At 40.3% G+C, this 18,121-nt stretch overlaps 1 protein-coding gene across 2 annotated transcripts in view; it reads right to left on the reverse strand.

The window, feature by feature from the left end:
* TMPRSS7 (transmembrane serine protease 7) overlaps nt 1-18,121 on the reverse strand; it is a 49,331-nt gene that overhangs the window by 25,493 nt on the left and 5,717 nt on the right. The window contains exons 3-9 of one of the 2 annotated variants that reach the window (XM_065876337.1): nt 15,459-15,589; nt 12,504-12,571; nt 10,786-10,979; nt 9,482-9,520; nt 8,514-8,742; nt 7,009-7,139; nt 4,178-4,290 (exon numbers count right to left, since the gene is read on the reverse strand). In XM_065876337.1, the coding sequence (XP_065732409.1) occupies nt 4,178-4,290; nt 7,009-7,139; nt 8,514-8,742; nt 9,482-9,520; nt 10,786-10,979; nt 12,504-12,571; nt 15,459-15,589 (905 nt within the window). Of the gene's footprint in view, nt 1-4,177; nt 4,291-7,008; nt 7,140-8,513; nt 8,743-9,481; nt 9,521-10,785; nt 10,980-12,503; nt 12,572-15,458; nt 15,590-18,121 lie in introns of those variants that run through there. The other variant, XM_065876339.1, reaches the window with a different exon arrangement.

Raw genomic sequence — 18,121 nt, forward strand, 5'->3', positions numbered from 1 at the left:
CCACCTCCTAGAGTAATGGAAATAAAAACAAAAATAGGGCTTCCCTGGTGGCGCAATGGTTGAGAGTCCGCCTGCTGATGCAGGGGACGCGGGTTTGTGCCCCGGTCCGGGAGGATCCCACATGCCGTGGAGCGGCTGGGCCTGTGGGCCATGGCCGCTGGGCCTGCGTGTCCGGAGCCTGTGCTCTGCAACGGGAGAGGCCACAGCAGTGAGAGGTCCACGTAACGCAAAAAAAACAAGTGGTACCTAATGAAACTTAAAAGCTTTTGCATAGCAAAGGAAACCATAAACAAGATGAAAAGACAACCCTCATAATGGGAGAAAATATTTGCAAACGAATCAATGGACAAAGGATTAATCACCAAAATATATAAACAGCTCATGCAGCTCAATATTAAAGAAACAAACAACCCTATCCAAAAATAGGCAGAAAACCTAAACAGACATTTCTGCAAAGAAGACATATAGATGGCCAAAAAGCACATGAAAAGCTGCTCAACATCACTAATTATTTGAGAAATGCAAATGAAAACTACAATGAGGTATCACCTTACACCAGTTAGAATGGGCATCATCAGAAAATCTACAAACAACAAATCCTGGAGAGGGTGTGGAGAAAAGGGAACCCTCTTGCACTGTTGGTGGGAATGTAAATTGATACAGCCACTATGGAGAACAGTATGGAGGTTCCTTAAAAAACTAAAAATAGAATTACCATATGATCCAGCAATCCCACTACTGGGCATATACCCAGAGAAAACCATAATTCAAAAAGACACATGCACCCCAATGTTCATTGCAGCACTCTTTACAATAGCCAGGTCATGGAAGCAACCTAAATGCCCATCAACAGCCAAATGGATAAAGAAGATGTGGTACATATATACAATGGAATGTTACTCAGCCATTAAAAGGAACGAAATAGAGTCATTTGTTGAGACATGGACGGATCTAGAGACTGTCATACAGAGTGAAGTAAGTCAGAAAGAGAAAAACAAATATCGTATATTAACACATGTATGTAGAACCTAGAAAAATGGTACAGATGAACCAGTTTGCAGGGCAGAAGTTGAGACACAGATGTAGAGAACAAACCTATGGACACAAAGGGGGGAAAACCGCAGTGGGGTGGGGTTGGTGGTGTGCTGAATTGGGCAATTGGGATTGACATGTATACACTAATGTGTATAAAATTGATGACTAATAAGAACCTGCAGTATAAAAAAAACAAAACAACTAATACTAATCTTTCTTTGGGTTATTTGTATAGAAATATGTTAATATAAATGTTTCAGATATTACATGAAATTTCTAAAAATCTTATATGTTCTGGTATAATGTTATAAGTTATAATTCTAGTTATTACTTTAAAATGTATATCTCAGAAGTAACTAAATTTCCTTGTCAATTGCATTATTATGAACTTTCATCAAATCTTTATCTGTGGTCATTTTTAAGTATTTCGTCATTTACAGACAGTTCTGGGTATACTCTGATGCTTTTGCAAAAATGTTCCTCTAAAAGGGTTTCAGCTTCAAGGAATTCATGGAAAAATCTCTGACAAGTACAGGTTTCTGGTAACTGACTATACTGCTGAACTGAATGAATAAGCATTTTGAGAACTCTAATGGAAAACTGATGAATTCATAAAAGTGCTAAAAAAAGATCAAGATGAAAAAAAATTAATTACCTGGGACTGAGTGAACTGATGGGGATGATTATAATTTTTGTGACTTTCTGTTTGAATAAAAAAAAAAGAAAAAAACAACAAATGCTGGAGAGGGTGTGGAGAAAAGGGAACCCTCTTGCACTGTTGGTGGGAATATAAATTGATATAGCCACTATGGAGAACAGTATGGAGGTTTCTTAAAAAACTAAAAATAGAATTACCATATGACCCAGCAATCCCACTACAGGGCATATACCCAGAGAAAACCATAATTCAGAAAGACACATGCACCCCAATGTTCATAGCAGCACTACTTATAATAGCCAGGTCATGGAAGCAACCTAAATGCCCAATGACAGACGAATGGATAAAGAAGATGTGGTACATATACAATGGAATATTATTCAGCCACAAAAAGGAATGAAATTGGGTCATTTGTAGAGGTGTGGATGAATCTAGAGACAATCATACAGAGTGAAGTAAGTCAGAAAGAGAAAAACAAATATTGTATATTAATGCATATATGGGGAACCTAGAAAAATGGTACAGGTGAACCAGTTTGCAGGGCAGAAATAGAGACACAGATATAGAGAACAATTGTATGGACACCAAGCGGGGAAAGCGGCGGGGGGTGTGGGTGGTGGTGTGATGAATTGGGCGATTGGGATGGACATGTATACACTGATGTGTATAAAATGGATGACAAATAAGAACCTGCTCTATAAAAAAATAAATTAAATAACATTCAAAAATTCAAAAAAAATAAAAAGAAACGTGCTGTCACACAGCTATCAGTGGCTGCTCAAAGTCTTCCAAGAAAGCAACAGCTTTATTTAACCTCCTCACTGAGAACAACCAACCTTGACCTCTGGGGAATGATGTCATCGCACAAGTCTGTCGGCAATGTTTCCTGTATCCCCTTTCCCATCCCCCACCCCCATGCTCTTTTCCTTATAAAGATTTCCTATTGTTCAGCATTTCTAACCCTTGACCCAGTGAAACAGAAAGTGATCTGATATTTTTGTTTGTGCTCTGACTAAAACTTAATCACAGCAACGTTTAGGGATTTTCCTTTTAAATCTTGTGAGTTACCATGGGATCAACATTTGTTTTATCTCAAAGGACTTTCAAACACTTGATGGAGCTTCTGGGAATGGGCTCTTTCCTGTTCTAGATATTATAAAGAAGATAACTCTGCTTATTGGAGAGTTGAAGAGGCAGAGGTTTGATGTCTTTCCCTCCTCTTTCCCCAGCGCTTCTTTCCTTCTCTTTCCATCTACCCCTCTCCCCACCTTCAGACTTGCTAGTCACCTGAGGCTCTGAGCTTTTGCTGCTCTAAGGCACCAAGAATTGGGCAGTGAGCAAGAATCTAGAACCTTTATGTCTTAATTATATTTTAAATATTTGGGATAATGATAAAAAAATAATTTAAGGATGCCTACTAGTAGGTAGAGATTTGGGTGTAATAAAAACATTTCAATATTTAACTGTTAGGACTGTGCACGAACCCTACATGCAGCAAGCACTCCTGCCTCCTCGGGACCTTTGCCTCAGCTCTTCCCTTTGCCGGGGACACTCTTACCCTCAGCACGTACCTGGTTAGTTCCATCGTGTCTCAAGTTTCTATGCAAATGTCCCCTTGTCAGTGAGGCTTTCCCTGACCATCCTACTTGAGACAACAAATCCCAGACTTCCTACCTTTCACACCACCCCCCACCCAACTTAGCTACAGAGCCCCTCCCCTGCTGTATTCTCCATAGCACTGTACTATCATGGAACACACTGTATGTATTTTACTTGTTTATTTCTTTGATCTCATGCATCCCAGTGTTCAGAATACTGCTTGACACGGAGCAGGCATTTAATAATAATATGTTGAATGAATACAAACTAGATACTGCTTGTCACTTACATCTAACTGCTATGCCCCACAAAAATGATTTCATATGTATATGATTAAAGAGCAAAGGCGACCTCCCTCCACATTAATATAACAGCTGGAGAAAGAAAAATAGGTTAGACACTGAGATTTTGAAAAACAAACCAGGGACTACCTGTCTAGCGCCAGAGGGAGACATATGTACTGCATATAAATTTACACTCCGATTTGCTTATAAAGCTGAAATATATATTGCCTAATTTAATTTATTATTTCTTTATTATTCTCATTATAATGCTGATGAAGTAATTAAAAATTAATAAATGAGCTGTACCATAATAAAATAAACTGTTTGATCCTATAACAATGTCTTTGCTCTTTTTAATACAAAGTAAGAAACTGGACAAATAAGCCCCAGTCTGCAAAAAGCAGTTAATTGTGAGCAGCGGCTTGAAATTACAACAAATCTTCATGTTCTAGATAATATATTTTAATTAGGTTTAAATATTATAAAATTAACTGACATTCTTTTTGTAATTTAAAAAATAAGTATAATTAAATTCAAAAATAAATAGCTACTAAAAATAGGATAGCAATAGTTTTCTAAGATACTGTTAAAACTAGGCTACCTGAAATTTCCAGGTACACTTGCATTTTGGAGGGTAGTAGCTTGGGTAATATGGACTTGAAATTTTCCCTTCAAAGCCAGTGATTTCTTTGACCAACACTGTGTTTTCACATTCTGAAAAAAATATCCAGTAACACACAATGATTTGCAGTTGTGAGATTATGGGAAATAGACAGCATACATTTCTTTAACTACAAATGCACATTTTCTTGGTCAATAAGCTTATATATTTTTGAAATTAAGCTATTTAAAAAAAATAGTACCCTATGGATGTATACCTAATATACTGTTCACAGTCTATACTTGTTTTCAAATCTTTTTTTTTACATCTTTATTGAAGTATAATTGCTTTACAATGGTGTGTTCGTTTCTGCTTTATAACAAAGTGAATCAGTTATACATATACATATGTTCCCATATCTCTTCCCTCTTGCATCTCTCTCCCTCCCACCCTCCCTATCCCACCCCCCTCGGTGGTCACAAAGCACGGAGCTTATCTCCCTGTGCTATGCGGCTGCTTCCCACTAGCTATCTATTTTACGTTTGGTAGTGTATATATGTCCATGCTTTGTCACAGCTCACCCTTCCCCCTCTCCATATCCCAAGTCCATTCTCTAGTGGGTCTGTGTCTTTATTCCTGTCTTACCCCTAGGTTCTACATGACATTTTTTTCTTAGATTCCATATATATGTGTTAGCATATGGTATTTGTCTTTCTCTTTCTGACTTACTTCACTCTGTATGACAGACTCTAGGTCCATCCACCTCACTACAAAAAACTCAATTTCGTTTCTTTTTATGGCTGAGTAATATTCCATTGTATATATGTGCCACATCTTCTTTATCCATTCATCCGATGATGGGCACTTAGGTTGCTTCCATCTCCTGGCTATTTCAAATCATTTATTTTGGTTACAGATCTATAGGAGGCTATTCCTTTCTTTAAAAAACATGGTTTAAATATATTTTTTCTTCTAGTTTTATTGAGATATAATTAACATATTAACACTGTATGTATATTTTGACATGCAGCACTGTAAATATATATTTTTAAAGCTTCTGAGTTAATTTTGTTCAAATTAGTGTGTATTTGTTGTTCAAGAGATATCCAGTTTTCATAATGTGTTATACTATTTAAATAAGACAATCTACATGTCTATTTTTACTGTTATGGTCATCCTTCAGCCCAAGAGCACTGATTTTCTTTCTATTTTGTTTACTACTTCCCTAACACCTACAGTCATTGCTGGCATACAACAGATGCTCAGTAAATATTTGTTGGGTGGATAGACAAATTCCACTATAATATTTCTGTTATAATTCTATTTTTAACCTTTGGAGTTACAGGTAATTTTCAACCTAACACTATCTCAAATATCTAGTTCAATAAATCCATTTTACATTTTGTTTTGTAATAATTTGACACAGAAAAACCTATCAAAATGAGCCACTGCCCTAAAATAGTGATGAACCTGTAGCCCTCACTATCTACTTAAGCCCAATTCTCTTCCCTCCTCACCCCCATCTCCCATTCTGACCCCTTTAGCTTTGTTGATGCTCATAAAGAAGTTACCAAGACATGACCTGTAAGATCTGACCAGTTTCCAAGGCAACAAATATTACAAAAACATTAGAGTTTCAGTGAAGGCTCTTTTCATTTTGTTTTGTTTGACTTTGTCAACCCAAGTCAAAAAGAGGAGGTCACTTTTTGCTCACTAGAAAAACCCATTAAAACCTCTGGGTTTTGGGCTTCCCTGGTGGCGCAGTGGTTGAGAGTCCTCCTGCTGATGCAGGGGACACGGGTTCGTGCCCCGGTCCGGGAAGATCCCACATGCCGCGGAGCGGCTGGGCCCGTGAGCCATGGCTGCTGAGCCTGCGCGTCCGCAGCCTGTGCTCCGCAACGGGAGAATCTACAGCAGTGAGAGGCCCGCGTACCGGAAAAAAAAAAAAAAAAAAACCTCTGGGTTTTGCATCATGAGCACTTTCTAGGATGGCACTTATGTGCATTACTATAAGTGAGAATTCATGAAAGAATGTGCTAGTTACTGAGCTATTGTCCCTCAGCTCCAAACCCACCCCTCTCTACTCTGTTCTGCAAGGCTGGGCTGGACTATACAAACCACTTCTGTCCTTCACTACCTGATATGCTCTGCCAGTACGGGGTGCTAAAGGGAGACTAGAAGGCTGGAGAGGGAAGAATAAGACTTCACTCTGTTTCTTATTCCAGAGAGTGTCACCCCAGCAATGCTGCTTCACCCTTGCAGCTACTCTTCCTTCCTGTAACAGAGTTGAATCTGTTAGCAGTTTTACCAACTTCCGCTTTATTGTGTCTCCCTAAAAGATGCCAGCTCAGCTGTCTGGCATCCTCTCCTCAAAGGTCTGGGTCCCAGGTTCATGAACACCTGCCTCCGAATTTATAGACACCAACACCAGCTGGGCATAGGTCTGAGTTCCATTACACAGACCACCTCCCCCTCCTCCAAGCCCTAAATTGTAATCGTTCCAATTCCTTTCCTTTGTTCCTCTAGATCTACAGTGCTAGTTGCTTCCTACATGTGTTACATCCATGATACCTTACAGTTTTTTTGTGTTTTGTTTTTTTGTTTCTGTTTTTTTGCCTTTTGAGTTACCCAGTTAACACCTCTGTACTGAGTTAACAGTTCTTTACATTAAGTTCTCTGTTAGAATAACTAATACCATCTCCCTCTTTGAACCTGACTCAGGGTCCTGACTAATGCAACTAGTATTACAACACTGCCTTGGGAGAGATAAGACTGGTGTATCTATCATAATAAGTATTTCTCATGACTTTTTTTCAATTGGGGAAGCTTACCTTGTTCTGGAATGACCTCGAAATATGCCCGGATTCCTGATAGCCTTGGTATCTGAGGAGACTTAAATATCACCAACATGAGATTATTTGTCGAAACAAATGACATTAATGTTCTTGTGGGTTCACAAATTCTGAAACCAGATAACAAAACAAAAGCACATAAATAATATATTGAGGATCGGACCTCCATCCACCACTAATTTCACACATTTCTTGGGCCATCCACACAGTTCCTGTGAATCAGACTCTACCAGCCAGGTCTTCATCAGTTAGCGGTCAGAAGGCACTACAGATGGAGCGGAGCTGATATAGTTGCAGAAATTTTTGTCCAGTGACTAATGAAGAATTCTCTTGGATGGCTGTCACTGGACACTCCTTGAGAGCAAACAAGGTATACAGGCAGGGTATTTAATAGCTAAAGTCATGAGCTCTTCACCAGGGAAAACTGGGTTCAAAACTCAGCTCTATCATTTAACTGGGCAATGAAGTAACTAGTTCTTCATAAATGCCGGTTTCCCAACTCTGAAATGGTAGTAATAATAACAGTATACTCCTCATAGCATTGTGGTGAGGATTAAATGAGATAATAACTAAATATGTCTGGGAATAGTGAAAAGAAACCAAAAACAGTGATTGAGGGGTGAGCGTCAGTGACAAACTTACTTTTCACTACAAGTCTTTAGACACTGTTTGAATTTTTAACATGTTCACTCACCATCAAAATATAAATAAATAATACTTACATAAAATACTATTATATACATACATAAACACCATTTAAAATGATAAGATAATTCATATGCCCTTCAGCACAACGAGTAAAAATAGCAAATTCTTAATAAAGCCTAACTGACATTACTAGGTTACCAAAATATTAAGCACTCATAAAAAGATGTCTACTAGTGAGTAAGAAGTACTAGGATATGTATATGTATACGTGTGTGTAATTATGTACATGTATGAATGAAAGAATGTATGCAAAAATATAACAGACATTTATTCTGGGTAATGGGAATGTAAGATAATTGACATTGTTTTCTCTGATTGACCTCATTTTCACAATAAACATTGTGTTATCTTTATAAGGAAAATAAATTGTTTTACTAATGCTATGCAATTATAATAGAATATTCATTCTCACATTCTATTGAAACAGTAGCCTTCACTGTGATTGCAATGAAAGTAAAATTAAACCCAAAAAAATGTGAAATATGTATCAAAACTATTGACTGAAGTTCCCAATGATTTTGACTGTTGTATGCTACAAGTGAAAAGCAAACACTGTGTCTGACAGGCTCTGGCTAATACAGGGGGCACTAAACAGGGCACGGGTCAATCTTTGACCTCATGAGTATATACAAAAATGGTTTAAAAAAATCCAAGGGCAAGCCAGATACTGCAAAAGAGAGACATTGTAAAAATTCTTTTCACTTGCCAACCAGAGTGCCTGCATAAGACATTGTAAAAATCCTTTTCACTTGCCAACCAGAGTGCCTGCATAATACCTATACAAGATGGTGCTCCGGATTGGCATGAGGGAGTCGTAAATGGTCAGGGAGTCGGTGACACAGTTGTCGGCTTCAATCTGGACGGACTCTATTGAGAGACGGATCAGGTGGCCCACTATGGCCACCAGCTTGAAGTGGCACATCAGCCTCCCTGAGGTTGCCGAAATCTCCAGAGGGTAGCGGAGAGACAGGTGATCTGCGTAGAAGTACTGAGAGCAGCCTTTGTCTGTGGAGACAGCACTTTATTTTGCTTTGTTTTGTTTTACGAATGATTTTTCTAGAAATCTTTATAGAAGAGTAAAGAGCAAAAGAGCTCACATGGAGAATATCTGCTGTCTTTGCCAGCCTGGAATCACTCTCATCTCTTCTGATAACAGCACCTAGATTTTACTTTGAGAAACTACACCTACCCTGTCCATGTGGCTTGGTTGGGGTTAAACTCACCCTAGGTCCAGAAGTGAGCACACGACCCAGACTGACCAATCAGAGCCAAAGCAGCTGTTTCAGGAGTGGGCACGTCAGTCAATTTGAGACAATGAAACTCAGCCCAAGGACTTCTCAAAATACAGGCGAGATTTTTTTCCACCATGGTAGCTAAACTGATAAATCATAAGCTTGGATCTGCTGGTGGCCATTTATGCCACCACATTGGAAGAACCCACTTGATGAAGTCTCAGCAGAAGAAAACAAAAATGCAGAGTCCTGACAATATTTTATCTTAGAACCTGGACCCAACCATGCCTGCAGCCAGCATATTCCACGTATGTCCCAGTTATATGAGGCAATCACGTTTCTTTTGTGCTTAAGCTAGTTTGAATATACTATATCTGTCGCTTGCAACGGAAAGAACATTAACAAACACCATCATGTGAACAGGAAAACTACAGCCAAAAAGGATACTGATTTGGAGGCAGTTGGGGATGGGGAGGTTGGAGGGCAGGGGAGAAACCACAGACATAATTTACCAGATCCTATGGTTGAAGAGTAATCTGACCGAAGCCCAGCTGCATTGAAAAAGCACATAGAAAAAACACTATCAGTCCCAGCATTTCATTTTGTTAGAATTTTGCTTAGTAAAAATATCTTGTCCTTTAAAAGCAATCCAACATATCTGGGATTTGCTTTAAAATAATCCTGAGAGGGTAAAAGAGAGGTTGTTTAGGTATTTAGACATCAAATAGGACAGCTATGAGTTGATAGTTGTTGAAGCTGAGTAAAGTGTGTAAGAGTTCATTAAACAATTCTCTTTACTTTTGTGCTTGAAATCATCTGTTGTAACAACTTTTAAACATTTTTTGAAGTTAAAAAAGCAACTAAACATGGTAATAATTGGTTCTATATCTGAAGTAGTATATGTGGTACAGAATTTTCCACTAGAGATTTTTTTATTGATTCATTACTTATTACAAATACTTATCAACCTACTATATGCCTAACATATATATATATAATTTAAATCAAAATAGAAAACTGCATAAATTTTGGGTTAGACAATAATTAAACCACTTTACTGTCAAGACAAATGATGGAATTTGCATTCTGTGTTTTGGGCAGGCCATTTTAGAGCATTGGGGCACACTATAGAACACAGATGCAGTTCTGTCTGAACAAGGGAAGAAACAAGGAAGGTAAACCTCAGCAAAATTTTCCTTCTCCAGGACCTTATCCCTTGGAGCCTTACTTTGAAGATGCATGAAGCCAAATTAAATATAGAAAAGGGTACCCTTTAAGAAATTCATTTTCATGTGTATTCTGACCCCAATTCTATTGTCTAATCACTGTATATAACATTTAGCAACTTCTTTTATCAATGTAGCTCCAATGTCTTCAGCTAATCCTGTTCCACTGGGATTGTGGAGAAGAATACAGTCATTCCTCAGTATCCACAGGGGATTGGATCCAAGACACCCAAGGATACCAAAATTCATGAATGCTCAAATCCCTTATGTAAAATGGCATAGTGTTTGCATAAAACCTATGCACATCCTCCTGTATACTTTAAATCATCTCTAGATTACTTCTAATACCTAATACAGTGTCAATGCTGTGTAAATAGTTGCCAGCCTGTGGCAAATTCAAGTTTTGCTTTTTGGAACTTTCTAGAATTTTTTTTCCAAATGTTTTCTATCCATGGTTGGCTGAATCCACGAATGCGAAGTCCGTGGATATAGAGGGAAGACTGTACTTCACGGCAACACTGACTACGACAACGACAGTATCAAGAGTGCTGCAGGAAGGAGTGCTTGAAGGAGAATTACCCAACAATCACCATTTAGTACCACAGAGTCCATGTCCACAGCCAGACCCTGCAGGCTCCCCACGGAGGTCCGGTTTATGATGCTTGTCTGGATGGAGTCCTTCAAGATGGCAGCCACACAGTCCTCACAGAAGATATGGCCCTTGGCATGTGGCATGACAAACACAAGCCAAAAGTGAACAAGGAGGCCACCTTTGTTGTTACTGCTGTAGTGAAAAGAGAAAGAAGTCCAGGGATACCTCTTAGGAAGTAGACTTTCATAAGGAGCCAGTGACCCAAGTGATAAATTCAAGGTGAGGCCAATGGACACATCTTTCAACTGACACATCTTTCAACATCTTTCAAGTTCATCTTTCAACTAACTTCCTTCTTTAGGAAGCCATTGACTCCTATCATGGGAATTTGGAAAGGAAAGCATCATGGTATGTGTTCAAATCTGGAACTGTTAGTATATTTTGCATCTCCATGGAGAATATACTATTTCTATGGATGTCAATCAGTATTCACTGCTATTACAAATAATAACAGTTAGAATGTTTGATACCTCACCATGTCCAGACACAGTGCTAAATCTGCTTTATCCCGTTTAATCTTTTGAGGAAGGTCCTGTTATGCTTCCAGTTTTACAGATGAGGAAATTAAGGGCATCTACAACTCAAAATCACACAGCTACTGAGTAGCAAGTCAGGAATCAAGCCTAATTTGGTTTTAAATCTGACCCTGGAGTAGGAGCTCCTACCTGCACAAATATTGTCATATTTTATGAAAAAAACATAAGATAGTGTTCTATAGCACATAATTTGGGAAATGGAAGGTGAAGGAGAGGAAACAAATTGCTTTACTCCAAGACTTCTCAGTGCCTTTAATCTGCCCAAACGGATTGTGAATCTCTGCAGATATATCAGGGGTGGGGGGAGATGGGATACAGTACAAGGCACACAAAGTTTCCTAAAAATTATTTGACCATGGGATCCTTCTTTGCTCAGAAGATCTCTAGTGACCAGTTTTTTACTGAACATATTTTGCGAGACACTGACTGGTCTGTGTTTTCTGTTTGCCCTCACCCAATATAGTGGACGTGTTTATGGTCATTTTGCCCAGTGGCATTAATACAAAGGCCTAGGATCCCAGTTCTGGAAAGAGGGCAGGCTTTGGTAAATGAAGAAAAAAAACTCAGCATGATAGCATGACAAAGAGTTCAGCTGCAGGTTTCCCTGGTGGCGCAGTGGTTAAGAATCCGCCTGCCAATGCAGGGCACACGGGTTCGAGTCCTGGTCCAGGAAGATCCCACATGCCACGGAGCAACTAAGCCGATGCTCCACAACTAATGAGCCGGAGCTCTAGAGCCCCCGAGCCACAACTTCTGAGTCTCGTGTGCCACAACTACTGAAGCCCACGCACCTAGAGCTGGTGCTCCGCAACAAGAGAAGCCTGTGCACCACAATGAAGAGTAGCCCCTGCTCACCGCAACTAGAGAAAGCCCGCGCGCAGCAACAAAGACCCAACGCAGCCAAAAATAGATGCATACATACATACATACATAAAGTCTTTAAAATACACAAATAAAAGGGGTAAAAAAAGAGTTGGGGTGCTATTGTGCTAGAAGGGTATTAACCCACAACTGCCCCCAAGTGGTTACTTGAGAATGGCGCTCTTTCAGCCCTTCCACAGCCTTTTGAGGTATTACAGCAGTGAACATAGAAAGTGCCAAAGCAAGGGACATTCATTACCTGACATCTGCAACTACTGACTGCTGGTAAAATTTGGAGAAGGCAGATGTTGTATAAACCAGGTTTACCTGCAAAAGAAGAACCAAGATGTCTGAAGTCTTTCAAATTGGCTTCCTCTCATGATACCCAGTGTCCCGTAGGTCCAAGCTCTGACAGTTAGCAAGGTGAAAAGCAAGGCTCAAACTAAAGGCCTCTAAGGCCAAACCCAGACATTATTCCTTGAATTCAAATAAATTCTTACTTCCTGTATCAGGGTTACTTACTGTCATTCTGCTCTCTGTGAAGATTAACCAGCTACCTTTATTCATTTATTGCTGTCTTTAGACACCCTAACCAAGCTTAACTGCTGCATTCTGCCTACTCCAAAAGTTAATTTTCTCCACAATGAATAAGCGAAACTCCTTTAAGCGTATTTACAAGGTATTCTGCCCAATCTCTTTTCTACCAATGCACGCCACGGAAAATGTATATTAGCCGCTAGAGGGCGCGTGGTGCCCACAGTCCAACTTCCACATCCCACTGCAGAACTCTCGTTTCCAGGGACACACCCAGATCTTTTAAAACACCATAAATGGATTTCAAAAGAGAGCTATTTCAGTCAATTGACTGTTTGCCCTTACTTAGCATTTCTAAAACCAATTTCTTCTGCCAAATCTTCTCCTGTAGTCCCCTTTTTACATAATAGCAAAATCACCTAATTAATTGCCCAGGAAAAAAAAACAAAAAACGAAAAACCTTAGAAATAATATAGTATTGTGGAAAAAAATGGGCCATGGAGTTTAAATTCACTGTGCAACACAGAACACATTACCAAGGCCTGCTGAGCTTCTTTTTTTCTTTCTCTCTCTCTCTCTCTCTTTTATTTTTAACATCTTTATTGGAGTATAATTGCTTTACAATGGTATGCTAGTTTCTGCTTTATAACAAAGTGAATCAGCTATACATATACATATGTTCCCATATCTCTTCCCTCATGCGTCTCCCTCCCTCCCACCCTCCCTATCCCACCCCTCTAGGTGGTCACAAAGCACCAAGCTGATCTCCCTGTGCTATGCGGCTGCTTCCCACTGGCTATCTATTTTACGTTTGGTAGTGTATATATGTTCATGCCATTCTCTCACTTTGTCACAGCTTACCCTTCCCCCTCCCCATATCCTCAAGTCCATTCTCTAGTAGGTCTGTGTCTTTATGCCTGTCTTACCCCTAGGTTATTCATGACATTTTTTTTCTTTTTTCCTTAGATTCCATATGTATGTGTTAGCGTACGGTATTTGTTTTTCTCTTTCTGTCTCTCTCTTTTTTAATCTGTAAAGTGGTGATCAAAATGCCTACCTCTTTGGGTGGGATGTTAAATAACTATAATAAAATGCATTGAGTGCAATACTAACTATACAAATGGGGTCTACACAAAGCCAGCATTGACTCTGCAGGAGGCCGGGGAGGATTTCACAGAGAAGGAGGCTTTTTGATGGGTCATGAATGACAGGTGGAATTTCACTCCATAGAAATTGGACAGATGGCTTTATGTCCTGAGTGAATAGCAGCAGAAACCAGGGCTGCCAGACATGTAAATGCAATGATTATTCATAACACAAGTAATGACTGCCTTAGATCACAAGGTTTCTGTTGGGAGAAAGTGGTAAGGAATGAGACTGGGACAATCAGGGGACAGATTTAGAAAAGTGCTTGCCTGCTCTTCTTAAGAATCAGTATTTTATCTGGCTATTCTTAAGAATCAGTATTGTGTCCTTAAGCCAAAGGAGAAATGTTATTTTTGAAGGATAACTTCAGCAGCAGAGAGGAATGGCTTTGGGTGTTGAAGGAAGAATACTGCCTGGGATTGGAAAAAATGGTAAAGAGATTTTAAAAGAATGTCCATCTCCTTGGGCTAATTTGAGGGATAATTGATATATTGAAATGGTAAAGGGTTTTACACTTTACCCAGTATATAGGAGGCCTTCAATCAACAAAAGCCACTATGCCTGCTACCGTCTTTGCTTGCTCTCTCTCTCTCAGCCCTTCTTCATTTTACACCGCAGAGCGCCTGTCACTGCAGGAGAGTCGCCACTGCTAGGCCACCCTCTCCATTACTGCGCAGATGCAAACTGGCAGAAGCTTTCTATTGGTAATAGGTACCAAGAGCCGTGATAAATATTCTTCTGTGTGACCAATTATACTTTTAGGAAATCAGCTAAGGAAGTAATCAGAGATACAAACAATTTACATGGCAGTTTTGTTATAGTGTTATCTGTTAATAGCAAAAATTGGAAACAACTTAAATATCCAATAAAAAGGGACTTGCCAACTTGAAGTTATCAAAGCTTATGCTTTTTAAAGAATATGAACTTGCATAGAGACATGCAATCTTATGTTAAGAGGAAAAAGTCAGATTATAAAACTGAATATCTACTAATACTCCAATATTGCCCTATGTCCTGTGTCTACGTGGTCCTGAATCAAAAGGGGCTCTATCTCTGGAGACGATGTTAAAGGAGATTATATTTTTAAAGTACTTTTGTAAATTTTATAAATTTTTACAATAAATACTTATCAGTTCTACAATAGGGAAGTTTTTTTTTTTTTTTTTTAAGTGAAGAGATGCCAGTTCATCAAGGTTGAAATAAATCTGTATGGATCACAGATTTAATCAGTATGCATGTAATTTCTGTACTGGAAGGCATTTTAAATATCACCTGATCCGATTCTTTTATTTTAGAGATAAGAAAAACTGAAGCTCAGAGAGCCATTTCTTTTTACTTTCAGGAGAAAAAAAAAAAAAAGCAATTCTATCAAATAAACAATTTTATCTTACAACCAAGATGAGCTAAATCCCATGTTTCCCTGAGTTCTTCCTTCATCCACCCTGCTCACCTGTGACACTGTAACTCCAACCCCTCATCCCTTACCCCCTGACCTCACCTTCCCCAGCCTTTCAAGATCCCCCCATCACCTCACCACTTGTTGCACGGTCCGGGCCACTGATAGAAATTCCCTGGACTCCTTCTGTCGGTATTCAGGAAGAAACTCAATGTTGGTGATGCGAAACATCCCAGCAAAGTAAAAAGCATCTCTGCTTTCTGTCTTACCTGTAAGAGAGGAGAGAAGGTGGTTAGGAGTCTGTCCATCTGTGTGACAGTGAGGCATTGTCTGATATATGTCACTATCGGGCTCCTGAAATGATTTTATTTTAGACAGCTTCTTTAAGCAGTTTTTTAAAATAATTTATTTGTATTTAATTTATTTATTTGTGGCTGCACTGGGTCTTTGTTGCTGCGTGCAGGCTTTCTCTAGTTGCTGTGAGCGGGAGATACTCTTCGTTGCGGTGCACGTGTTTCTCAATCCGGTGGCTTCTCTTGTTGTGGAGCACAGGCTCTAGGTGTCCGGGCTTCAGTAGTTGTGGCTCATGGGGTCTAGAGTGCAGGCTCAGTAGTTGTGGTGCACGGGCTTAGTTGCTCCGCAGCATGTGGGATCTTCCCGGACCAGGGCTTGAACCTGTGTCCCCTGCATTGGCAGAAGTTGGCAGGCAGATCCTTAACCACTGTGCCACTAGGGAAGTCCTAGACAGCTTCATATTTTACAGACTGTGAAGCTCTAAATGTAGTTAATAACATCTCTTCTGGACTTCCCTGGTGGGAAGAGCCAGGCAAAGCAAGATGATAGGCCAAAGGAAACCCAGAAGAAATGCCCCATATAAGTGATTCAAACTACCACGAGGGTGCGTCTCTCTCTCTGAGTCCACCCATGTGTCTATCTACGCTTACTCTTTTTTCTCCTAATAAACACTTCACTTGTTTCACTACTTTCCGTCTCTATGTGGAAATTCATTTCTACAAAGCCATGGGCCAGGGTCTTATCACTGGCCACTGGCCTTCATGGTCTAGTGGCTAAGGTTCGGTGCTCTCACTGCTGTGACCTGACTTCAAACTCTGGCCAGGGAACTGAAATCCTGCTTCAAGCTGATGCAGGTTGAGGCCACCTGAGATCAACTCCTGCTCAAAAACTCTGCCCAGGGAAGACCATGGGACTGGGCATCAGGTGGGCCAGAAACTGCTGTGAAGACAGACAAAGACATTGCTGTGTCTGAGATGCCTTCAGGCACCTGAGAATAGCCTAGGGAGATGAGGGACTCTCCTTTCAGCCGTTCCTTTTTGCTACAAGGTCTTACGGGTATGAGGCATCACTCCCAGGCTCTCATGGCTGTGGTACCTCTCTTTCCTGTGACACATGCCCCACGGTATCATAGCTTCTTTCTGCATGTCTGTCTTTCTAGATGAACAGTAAATTCTTGTCCTTCAACCCCTAGCACAGGGTAGCGAGTGCCTGGCTTAGCTTTCAAGCTCAGTAAATGTTCCTGGGAAGGAAGAGAGAGAGGAAGAGAGGGAGGGAATAATCTCTCTTAGCACAATGCCCAGTGCGTGGAAATGCTAAATAAGTGATGGCTGACTTAAAAAGAAGGTGCAGCCTCTGTGAAGGACAGGGAACAGCCTCCCTGTGTGACCCATCCAGGCTCACATTAGCCCTGCAGTGTAGTGAGGCTGTGGAGAGTGGGGAAGGGGCCAGAGGCCTGAGCTCCTGTCCTAGATTTGTTCTTTGAAGTTATGAAACTGAGCCCCCTAAAACTGAGTTTCTCTGCCAAGTTTATGTCTAAGCTCTCTATCCAAAACTTTACTCCCTTTCTTGTCCTGTACTTGTTCACCTCAAGATTAAGGAGTAGCAAAGAAAAGGGGGGATTGAAACAGAGCAGGACCATTCAAGGCCCTCCTGGGTACAAAAGCCTTTCCATTTTCCCCATTTCTTGTTTGTAGGAAAAAGGCTTCAGCCTCCCAGACCTTCCCTGAGTTCCAAAAGGCAGATTCAAACAGTTACTAATTAGAAGTGAGGGAATGCAGAAACAAAGGAAAAGCAGTCAAGAAACAATAGTGCAGAGTCCTAGTTCCTCCTTAAGGGATAAACCTAATAATCTGATACATATCTTTGAGTTCTTCTATAGGAACTAAGGAGCTATCCAAGTGGAGGATGGTGACTTCAGGCTGAGCACAATCACGTAGACCCCAGACTGGTTGGAACCAGAAGGCTGATGGTTGAGATTCCTGAAATACCATCCTGTTACCTCACCACCAACCATCAGAAGAAAGTCACACACCCCATAGCCCTCCCCAACAAAATTTGCCTTTAAAAACTCTTCCTTGAAGACCATCACAGAGTTAGGGTCTTTTGAGCATGAACTGTCCATTCTCCTTGTTTGGCCCTTAAAATAAACCTTTCTCTGCTCCAAACTCCAACATTTCAATTTGTTTGGCCTCACTGTACATCAGGCACATGAACTTAGGTTCAACAAAAGTTGTGTTGAGGCTGGAGATAGATGGGCCCTCAGGGCAAACAGTTTGAGTTCATTCCCTGTGGACCATACTCCAGATGGGAATAACAGGACAATTGAGAGAGGACACTGGACTCTGCCCAGATAGAAGATAAGAGACCACATATTTTATTCTCAAAGTCAGGAGACCTCTCCACCTACACATGCGTAGACCTTCAAGTGGCCAAATCTACTCATACGCCTCTTTGGTTGAATCCACCTTGGCTAAGAGATGCACACGCACACATGGAAAGATCCTGAG

The sequence above is a fragment of the Phocoena phocoena genome, chromosome 4 (genome assembly GCF_963924675.1).
Source record: "Phocoena phocoena chromosome 4, mPhoPho1.1, whole genome shotgun sequence".
NCBI classification, from domain to species: Eukaryota; Metazoa; Chordata; class Mammalia; order Artiodactyla; family Phocoenidae; genus Phocoena; species Phocoena phocoena.